At 34.7% G+C, this 17250-nt stretch overlaps 1 protein-coding gene across 3 annotated transcripts in view; it reads right to left on the reverse strand.

The window, feature by feature from the left end:
- The window catches only part of SLCO1B3 (solute carrier organic anion transporter family member 1B3), a 65832-nt gene that overhangs the window by 30784 nt on the left and 17798 nt on the right, over positions 1 to 17250 (reverse strand). For all 3 annotated transcript variants that reach the window (XM_004755724.3, XM_004755722.3, XM_004755723.1), the window contains one exon: positions 16772 to 16920. In XM_004755724.3, coding sequence (XP_004755781.1) covers positions 16772 to 16855 — 84 coding nt within the window. In that variant the 5' untranslated portion in view covers positions 16856 to 16920. The remainder of the gene's footprint in view (positions 1 to 16771; positions 16921 to 17250) is intronic.

Raw genomic sequence — 17250 nt, forward strand, 5'->3', positions numbered from 1 at the left:
AAATATAGGAAGTCATCTAAGAATGAAACACCAAAGGTGGAAGGGTATCAAAGTCAGTTTTGCTAAGTTGGTAAAGGGAACAACAAGGCTCAGAGGACAAAAATAATAAATTTGTCCAGAGAGGTTAGAAAAAATTATCAATATTTTCTTCATGGAAAGCCAATTTTGACATATTATAATATCATTTATTATCTTTATAAAACAGAAAGGAAAAATTTCCAGTTTTAATCATTTCAGAAGAATCATGTATTGACACCAGAAATTAAGAAAGGGAGATGGGAGTGATGTCCACAAGATGACAAAATAGGAATCCTCAATCTTCCTTACCCTATGGATATATAAGCTTAACAATAACAAACTGAATATCTCTGTGAGAAATCCACAAATCATTTGAAATAATTCTTCATCCCACACAGTGTGAAGCCAACTGCACAAGTTCAGTAGGAAAATCTGTGACACTCTCAACTTTCTTGCCAGGGCCTTCCTCCAACCAAGCATCACTGACGTGACTGGGACAAAACGCCCAACTCCCATATTCTGTCTGGGGAGAGAAAGGAATAGAACTTATATCCGATGTTCTGGCTCGTAAGGAGGCACCATGAGGGACCAGTTTGTATTCAAGTACTGACAAAAGTGTATGGCCAGATTTGAGAAGCTTAAAATAGACAATGAACAATGAACCAGAATCTGTAGTACCAAGGACAGACACTAGGTGGAGCACCAGTATTGTAATTTATTAAATCAGGGAGGGTGCAGTATCTTTGACACTGGGCAGAAGTCCTAACTAGACACCAGCAAACTTCTCTAATAGCCCAAGGAGAACAAACACCCAAAAAAAACTTGAGAGGTCTAGACAATCTCTAGCCTGGCTACATAGTGAAACTCATCCTGTACAAAACCACACAGTCTGAGAGAAATGGCTGATCCTTCAAATGCCAAATTTCTAACAACAAAACTAGTAAGACATATAAAGAAATAGAAAACCATAACACATTCAAAGGAAGAAATTAAACCTCCAAAACTGACCCTAAAGAAATGGAGATACATGAATTGCAGGAAAAGAAATTCAAAATTATCATCATAAGGATATTCAATGAATTAAAACACAGAATAGATATACCTCTAAATGAAATCAGAAAAACAATACATAAACTAAGTGAGATTATTAATGATGCAACAGAAACTTGGAAGACGAATCAAACAGAAATTCTGGAACATTACCTGAATTGAAAACTTCACCAGAGGAGCTCAAAATTAAACTTAACCAGACAGAAAAAGAATCAACAAACTCAAAGACTGATTCAAGAGGGGGGGGGGGGGAATGATTGAATAATAATGAAGAATGTAAGGACCTATGTAACACCACCATCAAGCAAAACAGTATTTGCATTATGAGAATACCAGAATAAGAAAGAGAAAGGGGCAGAAAAATTGATCAAAGACTATAGCTCCAAATTTCCCAAATCTAAGTAAAGAAATGTACGTGCACATTTGATAAATTCAAAGAAGCAAGTCTAGGATAAATGTAATGAGACTGACACCAAATAAATTATAATTAAATTGTCAGAAGTCACAGACAAAATGAAAATCTTAAAAGTAGTAGGAGAAAAATGATTCATCACATACAAGGGAATTCCCATTAAATTATCATCAGATTTTTCAGCAAAAAACCTTGCAAACTAGCGGCGCCTGGGAGGCTCAGTGGGTTAAAGCCTCTGCCTTCGGCTCAGGTCATGATCCCAGGATCCTGGGATCCAGCCCCGCATCGGGCTTTCTGCTCAGGAGGGAGCCCGCTTCCCCTCTCTCTGCCTACCTCTCTGCCTACTTGTGATCTCTCTCTCTGTCAAATAAATAAAGAAAATCTTAAAAAAAAAGAAAAGAAAAGAAAAGAAAAACTTTGCAAACTAGAAAGGAATAGAATAAAATATTCAAAGTACTAAAAGAAAAAGATTGCCAAGAAAGAATATTATATCTGTCAAAACTGTCCTTTTAAAATTTTTTTTTTCATTTATTTGACAGAGAGAGATCACAAGTAGGCAGAGAGGCAGTCAGAGAGAGATGGGGAAGCAGGCTCCCTGCTGAACAGAGAGCCTGATGCGGGGCTCAATCCCAGGACCCTGAGATCATGACCTGAGCTGAAAGCACAGGATTAACCCACTGAGCCACCCAGGCACCCAGGCACCCCAAAACTGTCCTTTAAGAATAAGAAAGGGGCACCTGGGTGGGTCAGTGGGTTAAAGCCTCTGCCTTCAGCTCAGGTCATGATCCCAGGATCTTGGGATCGAACCCCGCATAGGGCTCTCTGCTCAGAGAGGAGCCTGCTTCCCCCTTTCTCTCTGCCTGCCTCTCTGCCTACTTGTGATCTCTGTCTGTCAAATGAAAAAATAAAATCTTTAAATAAATAAATAAATAAAAATTAAGGAAAAAAAAGAATAAGAAATCAAGATTTTCTCAGATAAGTCAAAGCTAAGGGAAGTCATAACCACTGGATCTGCCTTATAAGAAACACTGAAGTTTCTACAAGTTGAAGTGAAAGGATGATGAGTAGCAACACAAAACCATACCAAATATCAAATTCCCTAGTAAAGGAAATATAAAATACAATATAATAATACAATTTATTAAAGGGAAATGAAAAAAATACATCACTACAAAAAATATAAACATGAAGAGAAACATCGAGAGAGGAAAAGAGAACAAAAAATTTTAAGACAGAAAGAAAACAAATGAAAAAATGATAATTGTTCTTTGCTATTCATAATTACTTTAAATATAACTTGATTAAGTATATTATTTAAAAGACATGGATTTCCTGAGTTGATTTAAAAAATAAGAATCAACCATATGCTGTGTACTAGAGATTCACTTTAGATCTAGGACACTTGTGATCTCTGCCTGTCAAATAAATAAAATCTTTACAATAGAAAAAAGAATAAGAGATCCAATACCCCCACTTATAACAGTGAATAGAACAACCAGATAGGAAATCTGAAACAGAAGATTTGAACAACACTGTAAACCAATTAAACCCACTTGGACCCAGACATTTGTAGAATACTCCATCTATCAGCAGAATATACACTGTTCTCAAGTATACATGAAACCTTTTCCAAAACAGACCATATGTTATGTCACAAAACAGTTCCTAACAAATTAAATAAAACCGAAATCATACAATATATTCATTCTCACTGACCACAGAAAAATCCACAAATATGTGGAAATTAAACAATACAACTAATAAATCAAAGAAGAAATCACAAGAGAATTTAGAAACTATCTGGAGACAAATGAAAATGAAAACATAACATACCAAAACATATGGGTCTCGTAAAAGCACTATTAAAAATGTGTAGTGATAGATAACATTGGAAAAATAGATCTCAAATCAACAACCTATCCTTTTACCTCAAGGGTCTAGAAAAAGAAGAAAAAAAACTCAACCCAAAGTTATCAGAAGTAAGTAAATAATAAAGATTTTAGAATAGAGATCAATGAAAAAAGGATAGAAAAACAATAGAAAAAAAATCAATGAAACTAAGAGTTAGGTTTTGAAGAAATCAACAAAATTTATAAACACTTAGATTAACTGAGAAAAAGAGAGGAGACACAAATAGCTAAAGTTAGAAATGAAAGAGGAGACATTACAAATAATGTCATGGAAATAAAATAAGTTATGACACTACTATGAACAATTATATGTCAAAAAATTGGATAACCTAAAAGAAATGGATAAATGATTAGAAATGAAACAACCTGCCAGGATTGAGTAATGAAGAAATTAAAACTCTGAACAGACCTGTATCTAGTGAGGAGATTGAAGCTGTAGTAAGAAACTTCCCAAAAAAGAAAGCCCAGGACAGAATAGCTACACTGGAGAATTCTACCAAACATTTAAATAATTAATGCTAATCCTTCTCAAACTTGAACCTGGAAAGAATTGAAGAGGAGAGGATACTCCCAGATTCATGAGGCCACACGATCTAATATCAAAGCCACACAAAGATATCACAAGGAACTACAGTCTAGAATCCCTGATTACTACTGTTGTAAATATTCTCAACAAAATACCAGCCAATAGTAATTAACAGTGCATAAAAAGGATCACACATCATAACCAAGTGGAATTTATAAGTGGAATGCAAGTCAGATTGTTGAAAATCTAACTTATGAAAATCAATCAGTATAATACATCACATTAACAAAATGGAGAATAAAACCACATAATTATCTCAACAGATGCAAAAAAACATTTCACAAAATTCAACAGTCTTATCTTAGAAGCACTCAGCAAACTAGGAATAGAAGGAAACTATCTCGGGGCACCTGGGTGGCTCAGTGGGTTAAGTCTCTGCCTTCAGCTCAGGTCATGATCTCTAGGTTCTGGGATTGAGCCCCACATTGGGCTCTCTTCTCAGAGGGGAGCCTGCTTCCCCCTCTCTCTCTGCCTGCCTCTCCTCCTACTTGTGATCTTTCTCTCTGCCAAATAAATAAATTAAATCTTAAAAAAAAAAAAAAGAAGGAAACTATCTCAACATGATAAAGGCCATATGTAAAAAGCCTATATCTAATATCATACTCAATGGGAAAATACTGAAAACTTTTCCTCTGAGATCAGGAACAAGGTAAGCATGCCCACTGTAGCCACTACTACTCAACACAGTACTGGAAGTTCCAGCCAGAGTAATTACACAAGAAAAAAAAATTAAAAGCATACAAACTGGAAAAGAAACAAAATTATATTTTTACTATATTATTTATTTATACTTTATGTTATTATTATTATTTGTTTATGGATGACATGATCTTAGTCATAGAAATCTGTAAGGATTCCACATATAAAAAGTTATTAGAACTTCTAAACAAGTACAGCAAAGATACAGGATAAAAAAGTTAACACTCAAAAATCAGTTGTTTCTATACATTGAAAATAAGCAATCTGAAAAGGAAATTTAAAAAAGAATCCTGTTTACTATAGCATTGAAGGAATAAAATATTTAAGAATAAGGAGGTGAAAGACTTGTATCTTAAATACTACAAAACATTGTTAAAGAAATCAAAGAAGATCAAATAAATGGAAGACAACTGTGCTAGTAGATTATAAGATAAAATATTGTTAAAATGTCCATGCTACGCAAAGTTAAAATGTTCACATTACTAAGTGGGGTATGTTGATGATCAGGAGAGGCCTGTTAAACAAGGAAAGATGCATGTTTTCACTTACTGAATGAGTGGGATACCCAACCAATCTCCTGTCAGTTTTCCCTGGGACCTCTCTTCTTCCTGTTATCAGTGTCTTTGCCTTTGATACACACTTGGAGCAACTTCTGTGCTTTATAGTTTTCTTCTCTTGTACCTGTCTTGGACTAGAATCTCTTTCTAGTTCTTCTTACTATTTACCTTTCAGAAAATCCTCATAGTTTCTGATTTACAGAATATATCCCTCCTTGTTTTCTAACAGAGTTATGAGTTGCTTTTAGTACCTTTTAGGTTATTTATTAAAATTGGAGGGAGGAACATATGGCTTCTGCCTTATGCTCAGTCTGCTATGAAGAATTGGAAGGCTTGGAGTTTTGACTGTCTTCTAATGAGTAAATAGAGAAAATGTTATCAGGCTCACCATCAAACTCAGATGCCTAATATGTAATGAGGAAAGACTAAATAAATATTTTTGGATTGTCGGATAAATTATTATTCCCCCAATTCAGATTATAAATCTGGCACAGAGTCAATGTGCAGTTAAACCTCTCATTTTTTAGTTTTCTCAGTTTTCAGATGGAGATAATTTTAGTAAAGCTGTTAGGTGGATTAATTTAAATAATATATATAAAATTCTTGGCATAGTGCTAGCCATATAGTAAGCACAGATAAATGTATTTTTATAACCATTATGAGATACCAATCATCCAGTTTTTAACTTTAGGTTCATTCAGAGCAAAATTGGACTTATCATTTAGCTAAACACAATTTTATGCCATATACTATTATAGACAATGCAGAATCAGTAATGAGCATATTGACAATATGATTTATTGATTATTGAGGAAATAGAGAAGTGAACTCATCTAAATGCTGACCACCAAAGCACTCATTTGTGAAATTAAAGAGGAAAAAATTTCAGAAAGTAACAGAACATCTCATTAAAGCAGATATAAATATAATCGAATATAAACCCTGACCTATATGAGAAGAAATTTCTGAAAGTTCAGAGAAAGTTTTTTCACAGTTCATATATGCAATCTTAAAAGGCGTAACTTAAGATAAGAGATTCAAAAAAGTGGAACTCTCATAGTACAATTCTAAACTTCTTTAAAGAAAGGAAAACGTTCATTAAATTCCACCTCTGAAACCAATAGTACACTATATGCTAATTAATTGAATTTAAATTAATTAAAATAAAAAATAAATAAGATACCTAGGAATAAACCTAACCAAAGAGACACAGAATCTATACTCAGAAAACTATAAAGTACTCATGAAAGAAATTGAGGAAGACACAAAGAAATGGAAAAATGTTCCATGCTCCTGGATTGGAAGAATAAATATTGTGAAAATGTCTATGCTACCTAAAGCAATCTACACATTTAATGCAATTCCTATCAAAGTACCATCCATCTTTTTCAAAGAAATGGAACAAATAATTCTAAAATTTATATGGAACCAGAAACGACCTCGAATAGCCAAAGGGATATTGAAAAAGAAAGCCAACGTTGGTGGCATCACAATTCCGGACTTCAAGCTCTATTACAAAGCTGTCATCATCAAGACAGCATGGTACTGGCACAAAAACAGACACATAGATCAATGGAACAGAATAGAGAGCCCAGAAATAGACCCTCAAATCTATGGTCAACTAATCTTCGACAAAAGCAGGAAAGAATGTCCAATGGAAAAAAGACAGCCTTTTCAATAAATGGTGCTGGGAAAATTGGACAGCCACATGCAGAAAAATGAAAATTGGACCATTTCCTTACACCACACACAAAAATAGACTCAAAATGGATGAAGGACCTCAATGTACGAAAGGAATCCATCAAAATCCTTAAGGAGAACACGGGGCAGCAACCTCTTCGACCTCTGCCGCAGCAACATCTTCCTAGGAACAACGCAAAAGGCGAGGGAAGTAAGGGGAAAAAATGAACAACTGGGATTTCATCAAGATCAAAAGCTTTTGCACAGCAAAGGAAACAGTTAACAAAATCAAAAGACAACTGACAGAATGGGAAAAGATATTTGCAAACGACATATCAGATAAAGGACTAGTGTCCAGAATCTATAAAGAACTTAGCAAACTCAACACCCAAAGAACAAATAATCCAATCAAGAAATGGGCAGAAGACATGAACAGACATTTCTGCAAAGAAGACATCCAGATGGCGAACAGACACATGAAAAAGTGCTCCATATCACTCGGCATCAGGGAAATACAAATCAAAACCACAATGAGATATCACCTCACACCAGTCAGAATGGCTAAAATCAACAAGTCAGGAAATGACAGATGCTGGCGAGGATGCGGAGAAAGGGGAACCCTCCTACACTGTTGGTGGGAATGCAAGCTGGTGCAGCCACTCTGGAAAACAGCATGGAGGTTCCTCAAAATGTTGAAAATAGAACTGCCCTATGACCCAGCAATTGCACTATTGGGTATTTACCCTAAAGATACAAATGTAGTGATCCAAAGGGACACATGCACCCGAATGTTTATAGCAGCAATGTCCACAATAGCCAAACTATGGAAAGAACCTAGATGTCCATCAACAGATGAATGGATCAAGAAGATGTGGTATATATACACAATGGAATACTATGCAGCCATCAAAAGAAATGAAATCTTGCCATTTGCAACAACATGGATGGAACTAGAGCGTATCATGCTTAGCGAAATAAGTCAAGCAGAGAAAGGCAACTATCATATGATCTCCCTGATATGAGGAAGTGGTGATGCAACATGGAGGCTTAAGTGGGTAGAAGAAGAATAAATGAAACAAGATGGGATTGGGAGGGAGACAAACCATAAGTGACTTTTAATCTCACAAAACAAACTGAGGGTTGCCGGGGGGAGGGGGTTTGGGAGAAGGGGGTGGGATTATGGACATTGGGGAGGGTATGTGATTTGGTGAGTGCTGTGAAGTGTGTAAACCTGGTGATTCACAGACCTGTACCCCTGGGGATAAAAATATATGTTTATAAAAAATAAAAAATTAAAAAAAAAAAAAATTTAAAAAGGAAAAAGGTAATAGATGTAAACACATAGCCACAAAAGAATCTCTCCAATGAACTGGAATTACAGAGGGATATGAAATGAGTTAATATAGACAGATTTATAAATGTGTTTTCTTTTAATCTAACTATAACCCTATAAGGTGGGCATTTTTAACCCTATTCCTAATGTAGGACTGAAGTGCAGAGAAAGAATGATATGATGATTTTTCTCAGAACTTAAAAAAAAAATCAAAAGGAATAAGAACACCAAAATCTTTAGTGAAAAACATTAAAAGGAGATGCCATGAGGGAGAGAATTTAAGGCTGAAAGAGTTCAAAACAATTATCAAATGGATATTATCAATTATCAAATGGATATTAAAGTATCACAGGTAGAAGGTTACTGGTATTCAGCTAAGAGATAAAGTCATCTTTACCTGCAATCATGGCAAGTTAGTTCATTATATTTTTTGGCAAGAGTTCTGGGATTGAAGTCAGGAGACAGTTCCAAGTTTCTATTTTGCCAGAGGTACAGCTATGATTAACTAGGTTAACTCATTTGAACCTCAATTCATTTACTCAGCAAACATTTATTGAGCAATTCCAATCTAGCAATTACTCTGCTACATCTTTTAGTTGAGACAGGTACAGAGTAAGAAGGGCAGTAAAGCTAGACATAATAAATGCCCTTAAAGTATTAATAACTTCCTGGGTCAAAAGCAATAAATAATGCCAGCATAATAATGTAATAATATTATAAATTTATAAAGTCATGAGTACATAGGAAAGATGATTAATTCTGTCTATCCTGGTTAAATTTTCTATAGGTGTGGTGACATCTGAACTACGTCTTTAAGAGATAATAGAAACTCAGAAATTGAAGAAGAAATAAACATTTAAAACAAAATAGGAAATAGATAAAAAGCCCAAATAGTGAAAGAACAAAGATAAATTGAAAAAAACAGAAAGATTATCTGTGTAGATGGAACAGAAGGATAGAAATATGCCAAACATTGGGAGATGCAATTGTATTTTTAAATGTAGCATAAGGAAATTAAATTTTAGAGGGTTGATTCCAGTATCTATGTAAAAGATGGACTTAGTAACAAAGAAATTTGTTAGAAAGCTGATTTCAGGGGCATCTGGGTGGCTCAGATGGTTAAGCCTCTGTTCAGGTCATGATGCCAGGGTCCTGGAATCAAACCCCAGATCAGGCTCCCTGCTCGTGAGGAGCCTGCTTCTCCCTCTCTCTCTCTGCTGTTCCCCTCCCCACTTGTGCTCTCAGTCTCTCTCTCTCTCTCCTTCTGACAAATAAATAAATAACATTTTGAAAGAAAGAGAGAAACTAAGCAAGAGAGAGAGAAAGAAAAAAGAAAATTTGAAAAGAAGAAAAGAAAACAAAGAAGCAAGCAAGCTGATCTCAGAAAAAAAAAAAAAAAAAGGAAAAAAAGCCTAATAGCTGGAAAGAAGGAAACAAAAGATCACAGACACTCTTTGGAGAAGTTTAAGAGGAAAATCAACAAGATGGGGGAATAAGAGTAATGAGTTTTCTGATTTTATTTTCTAAGTTTCTAATTTGGATAAGCGTATGTACTAACATTATTATTTGAGATGAGAAGAAGAGAAGTCTTGGGGTTAAAAACAATGAAATCACCTTTTCAAAAGTCAAGTGTGAGATTTCTAAAAATAAAGATGCATCAAGTAGACACAGATGGCAGGCTTAGTGCTCAAGAGAGAGTTTTGTCTGGAGACAATAGGGAACGGCTTTATCGTTAAGCAATTTTTAAATTTATTCTATTAAAAAAACCTCCTTCCCCACTGCACCTTCATTTTTCCACAACTCTCCTGTCCTTTCCAGTAAGTTGTTTGTATTTGCATGAATCAAACCCTATTTTTTCAATCACTCAAGTATCCTGAGCAGGCTTATGTTATTCTCGCTTTTCAATTGTTTTTTTTTTTTTTTTTTTTTCAGGGTTTTGTTTCAGACTCTCTTCTCTTTTTACTCTACATATCCCTTCTGGGAAAGCTCATCAACTGTCATTGTAGCCAGGGTGATCTTGAAATACGTATAACCATTTCCACCTCCAAAAGAGCTCAGTAAGTTCCCACGAAACGGATCCTCCAGCAAATAACAATTATAAAGTCTAAGGGGAAACCCAAAACCACCTGGAGGAAGACACGGGAACACAGCAAACAAAAGCAGTCAGACTCTGGTTGGGAGTCGACACTTAGAAGAAAAGGTATAGGATTAGTTTCTCATTCTTAGGGCTTTGAGGTGAGGCCACAGCACCTTCAAAGCTAAAACTCTAGGGCAACTGGGTGGCTTGTCCATTAAGTGAACTACTCTTCCACTCAGGTCATGAACTCCAGGTCTTGAGATCAAGCCTGCTTAGGGTCCTCTGTCTCCTTCTCCCTCTGCTCCTGCTCCCTGAATTTGTGCACGTGCCTTTTCTCTCCTAGGGGCGTGGGGGTGGGGGCAAAAACAAAATCCCTGTAGTCCTTTTAGCCCAAAAAATGAAAAAGAGGAGTTTAGGTTAACCACAGCCACCTAAAATTTGCAGGGGGAGACTCTTATAAAGGAGAGGTCCAGAGAAAGGCAGCGGGGTGGGGCGGAGGTTGTTGAGGGCGGTGTGCAGCTGGGATGATAAGAAGTAAGGCAAAAGTCAGGCAAAATTGGAAAGTAGGGTGAGTATACACTAATTACATGTTTGCTGGAATTTAATGTGAGTATATTAATTACTAATTAAATGTTTGAATTTAAATTAAGAATAAAAATGGAAATAGTTCTGTTTCCATTTTTATTCTTAGAGCTCTTATTTTAAAAAAACTTATTTTTCATGTTAATAAAATGACATGGAGCACTGTTTTAGCTTGTTTTACTGAAATGCAAAATTTTCATAGTTGAATACTACAAATTATTATTTGATCTTTTTTTTTTGCTTTCAGATATCTCTTGAAAACTATATCTAATGTTTTTCCTGCCTTTTAGAAACAAGGCATAAGGTTTTTAAATTAATCTTAATTCAATATTTGTAATGTAAATTTATTATGCTATTTGCTTTACTGAAATAAACTGATTTTTTTTTCTCATCTTCAGATAGTACTGTTGCTCAGAAGAATTTCTAGTTAGAATGCTTTGAGAATGGAGAAGGTAACTGTGGATGTGGTAGAAACAGGAAGAGAACTGGAATTAGAAGTGGAACCTAAAGATTTGACTCTATTGTGGCAATCTCCTGATAAAACTTTAATGGAAGAGGAGTTGCTTCTTATGGACAAAGAAAATGTTTCTTGAGATGGAATCTACTCCTGGTGAAGATGCTATGAAGAATGTAAAATGACAATAAAGCATTTAGAATATTATATCAACTTAGCTTAATGCAGCAATAGGGGTTGAGAGGATTGACTCTAATTTTGAAAGAAATTCTACTGTGGGTGAAATGCTATCAAACAGATAGCTGTGAAAGGAAGAGCTGACTGGTGTGGCCAACTTCATGGCTGTCTTATTTCAAGACATTGCCAAACTTCAGCAACCACCATCCTGATCAGTCAGCAGTCATGAACTTTGAGGCAAGACCCTCCACTAGCCAAATGACTATCAATTTCTGAAAGCTCAGATGATGGTTAGCATTTTTTAGCAATATTTTTAAAAATTAAGTTATGTACATTGCTTTAGGCATAATGTTATTGCACACTTAATAAACTACATCATAGTGAAGTATAACTTTTGTATGCACTGAGAAACAAACAAATAAAAAATTATTTGACTCCCTTTGCTGCAGTGTTTGCTTTGTTATGGTGGTCTGAAACCAAATCCAAAATATCTCTGAGGTATACTTCTACAAGACTAACAGAAAACAACACTGTAGCAATAGTAAGTCTTTTCTATCAATAATTACTTTAAATGTAAATAGATTAAACTTCCCCATCAAAAGACATAAAATGGTTGAACAGATAAAAAAAAAGAAAAAGAAGACTCAACTATGCCCTGTCTACAAGAAAATCACTTTAGATTTAAGGACACACATAGGCTGAAAGTGAAATGATGGAAAAAGATATTTGATGCAATTGGTAACCAAAGGAGAACAGGAGTGGTTGCACCGATATCAGACAAAAATAGAATTTACGTAAAAAAGTCACAAGAAACAAAAAATGAAATTATATAACAATAAAAGCATCAATTGACCAGTAAGATAGAAAAATTATAAATATATATTACATGTGTATACCCAACATCAGAGTGCCTAAATATATAGTCAACATTGACAAAACAGAAAGTATCTATGGCAATACAACAGGAACATTTTTTTTTAAGATTTTATTTATTTATTTGACAGAGAGAAATCACAAGTAGTCGGAGAGGCAGGCAGAGAGAGAGAGAGGGAAGCAGGATCCCTGCTGAGCAGAGAGCCCGATGTGGGACTCGATCCCAGGACCCTGAGATCATGACCTGAGCCGAAGGCAGCAGCTTAACCCACTGAGCCACCCAGGCACCCTACAATAGGAACATTTAATACCCCATTTTAAATAATGGATAGAACATCCAGATGGAATTTCAATTTAAAAAATGTAGAACTTGAACATTACTATATAAAGCAAACAAACCTAATAATACATATATAGAACATTTACCTAACAATAGCAAAATATACATTGCTCTTAAAGGTACACATATCCTTCTCCAAGATATATCTGATGTTAGGTCACAAAATAAAATCTTAACAAATTAGGGAGGATTGAAATCATATTGAGTACCTTTTCTCCCCATGATAGAATGAAACCAGAAATCAACAGAAAAAGGAAAACTAGAAAATTTACAACATGTGAAAACTAAACAACACATTCTTCAACAACAATGGGTCAAAGAAGAATTCAAGGAAATAATTAGAAAATACCTCAAGACAAAAATGAAAACACAACCTATAAAAAGTTATGGAATGCAGAAAAAACAATACTGAGAGAACTTCATAGCACCTACATTAAAAAATAAAGCTCTCAAATAAACCATCTAACTTTACATGTCAATGAGGTAGAAAAAGAAAAAAACTAAAACCGAAATTAGCAGAAGGAAGGAAATAACAAAAGTTAGAGCAGAAATAACAAATAAAATAGAAAAACAATAGGAAAAACCAATAAAACTAAAAGTTGGTTACTTGAAAAGATTAAAAAATTGATAAATCTTTAGACTAAGAAAAAAGATAACATATTTAAATGAGTTTTTAAAAAGAGGCATTATAATTGATGCCACAGAAATAAAAAGGATTGGGCTCAGTTGATTAAGCATCTGACTCTTGGTTATGACTCAGGTCACAATCTCAGGGTTGTGAGATGAGCCCAAAGTCGGGCTCAGCCAGGAGTCAACTTAAGATTCTCCACCCTTCCGACATGCATGCGCTCTTTCTTTCTCTCTCTCAAAAAAAAAAAAAAAAAAAAGAAAAAGAAAGAGAAAAGAAAAGAAAAAAGAAAAAAGAAAGAAAAGAAAAAGAAAGAAAAAATAAAAAGGATCATTAGAGACTACTGTGAAAGACCACTTTTTAAAAACTACTATACCAACAAACTGGATAACTTAATAGAAATGGATAAATTACTAAAAACATACCAAGACAAAATATATATTAAATAAATGTAATATACAAAGTGTATATATATACATATTTATACACATAGTATATTTTTTCACAAGTTTTGGAGATTAGGACCTGGACATCTCCCTTTGAGGGCTGCTATTCTGCCCATCTGTGAATTTATTAGGTAAATGGCAAGGAGGTATTAAGGTTGCAAATGGAGTTGCTAATCAGATGACCTAAAGAGATTATCCTGAATTATCCTGGTTAACCCAATGGGATCACAAAGGTCCTTTAAATGTGGAAGGGGGAAGCATAAGAGTTAGTGTTCACCTGATGCAGTTTCAGACTTTTGAACTGACCACCAGCTCTGCATATGAAAGAAAGCCTTAAGCCGCAGACTTTGGGCAGCCTCCAGAAGCAGGAAAAGGCAAGGAAATGGACTGTTACCTAGAGCCTCCAGAAAGCAACACAGCCTTGCCAACACCTTGATTGTAGTACACTGTGACCCATTTCAGACTTCTGAACTTCAGGACTCTAAGATTATTACAGAACTCTAATAACTCTAGTTTTTTATGCCATTAAAGGCACACATGTGCGCACACACATCTACATATCTGAGTTTGTATGTCAGTGTCCGCTGGTGATAAATGCTATGAAAAAAATAAATTTGATCAATGAGTTAGGAGTAGGAAAGGGTATTTCATATGGGGTAGTCAGGGATGAGGTACTGTTTAAACAGAGATGTGAATGAAATGAAGGAGCAAGGTATCTGGAAGTAGAACATTCCGAAGGGAAAACAGCAAGTAGAAACTTCTCCAAGTCAGAAGTTTGCTCAACATTTTGACAAATTAGCAAAAGTCTAATATGGCTGATGGCTAATATGGAAAGTGAGTCAGAGGAAACCAGCAGGAAATGAATATTACTGATGGTTACATAAGGGGTGGTTATTCTGATTGTTTTTGAAGGGGGAGTGCAATGAAGGCAAAAAGGGAGGACTTTTACTTCCACCTTATTATTTATGTTTTTTGATAATGATGCATTACCATTGCCTTAAGAATTTTTGTTACAACATAATGGTACAAGAAATCTGAAGCCAGAAATGACACATGTAAAGATGAAGAATGTATCAGCAGAGTTTATGTGATGTAGTTGGTTTAGTCCAAAACTTGAGGGAAAGTGGTAAGGAAAAAAATCAAACTATGCTAGTGTTATTTATTTAGCTTTTCAAATTTTATTTTATTTAAATTTAATTAATTAACATATTATGCTGTTGTTATTTTAAGAGGTCTATTATCTATTTACACTCTGATACATTTCTGAGTTTATACATGTTAATAATATCATGTGTACATGTGTGTGCCCATGCACCTAAACAGGTTTAAGAATCCTGTGGTTGCTTGATACTGAATTACTTGGTCTGAAGGTGAATTTTTTAAAAACACAGAATGAGGAAGATCACTGAATCCCTACCTACCAGAACATCTGAAGGGTACTAATATAGAAAACCATAGTTACTATAGCAATGTGGAGTAGAATTGAGAGCATGGGATTTGGAATCAGACTGCCTCAGTTCAGACCTTGGCTCCAGTACTTAACAGCTTTGGGACCAAGAAGAATTCATTTACCCTCTCTGTGTCTGTTTTTTCATCTGTAAAGGAGAGATACTAGCATCTGGCGGTGGAATCGTGGTAAGGAACAAAACCACTAAAGCATGGCTAGAACAGAGTCTGACATATAATAAGTGCTCAATAAATGTTAGTTAGCTTCTACTGTTATTCTAGCTCTCTGGTCCGGATCATTAGACTGCAATTAACATACTTTGCACATACTAACTTGCAAATATGCTACAAAGGACCATTCTGGCAATTTTAATTGTTTCAGCCAGATTGATGCACAAACGAGATCATTGTAACCCTCAATGTTTAAAAGCAGAAAGAACCCAGCATACCATATTACCCTTAGACTTGCATTCACCATTACCTTTTCTTGTGACTGCTATTCTGCTTAAATATTACTCAAATATTTCATCAGAATAGACCTTATCTGTAATCTCTGAAAACAAACAAACATGTTCTCTGGACAAAGTTAAAAGGGACCTAATATAACAATACTGCAATTGAGTCTGATTCCTGTGGTCCTTATTCAGCAACTAAGACTACAACTTTGAGGAAAACACTTAAAATACTTTAAAAGACAGACATATTTTTTTTTTAATTTTTTAAATTTCTTCAAAACTTCCCTATGGGGGTTGAAAGGTTTTGACTTGGGTTTAAGGGTTTTCAGTTACAAGCTGGATGACATTAGGCAAATTTCTCAATTTCCCTGAGTCTTGGTTTCTTCAACATTGTACTCAGGGAATACTTTTTTCTGTCAATGAAAATTCTTACAGTTGTAATGTAATGTCTTACAGTTGTAAGACAAAATCAAGTCACAACATTATTACTTTTATTAACTTGCATATGAAAAAATTAAATGGCTTTCCTAAGACAGTAGTTAGGTATTTGGTTCATATTTTTTGATTGTTTTTACAAATCTCTTTTCTACCAGCCTCTATTATTTAAATTATCAGAATAAAAAATGCTGTTCTTCAAAAGAAAAAATAATCAGTAGGTCAAGACCACAAAGTGATTCATAAAACTAATGAATCTGCTCTCTTTATAAGTCAGTTCCAATAATTCATTTTATATACTACTCAATATACAGTGACTTACTTTAATGAAATTTATAAATATCTTTTGGTCCATCAAAAACCAAAGAGAAGATATCAAAAGATTTCTAAATTTTTTTAACATTAGTAAACTTTCAGCCATCAGAATTATCATCGAAGAAATTCCTTTTTAAAGACTTATTTAAATCAAGATATAGATCATTCTGTTAATATTTTAAGATATGCTTTAGTTGGAAACTCTAATTTGAAATACAATGTTCTTTTCCAAAACTGGCTTAAACAATGACAACAAACCCCCCACTTATTTAGTTTGGAAGCATGAAACTATTTCTACCTTGAATCCATTGCAGCATCTAGTTTCCCTTTCCTTGGAAGGTGTTTCTTCCACTGTCTTTTTCAAATGCTGATTTGAGTCCATCACGGAACTACTGATAGCATGTGAGTGTTTCCAACTGTCCTTGCTGCTTGGTTTGAAATGATCACCTATTCAGGGAGGAAAAAGGAGAACTTATTTCACTTTAACAATATAGGATTCAAAAATAAGAAAAGCTGCAAGGTTGACCCTCATTCAGGGTCTTTAATGTCACGAGCAGTAGACTAGGTAAATGCTAAACACAAAGGGAGGGTAAACACACACACACAGTACTAGCTTTAGGGGGATTATATTTTAATTGGGAAGATAGATTTATAAAGAGAACTTGAAACAAGTAAATAGTATAGAGTCACACACTAGATGAGATAAAAATTTTAAACCACAAAAATTTTAAATATGTTTTACCTACCTACATTATACAATTTAGGAAGGCAAATACA

The sequence above is a fragment of the Mustela putorius genome, unplaced genomic scaffold (assembly GCF_011764305.1).
Source record: "Mustela putorius furo isolate JIRA1106 unplaced genomic scaffold, ASM1176430v1.1 tig00537227_pilon_pilon_pilon, whole genome shotgun sequence".
Classification (NCBI taxonomy): Eukaryota; Metazoa; Chordata; class Mammalia; order Carnivora; family Mustelidae; genus Mustela; species Mustela putorius.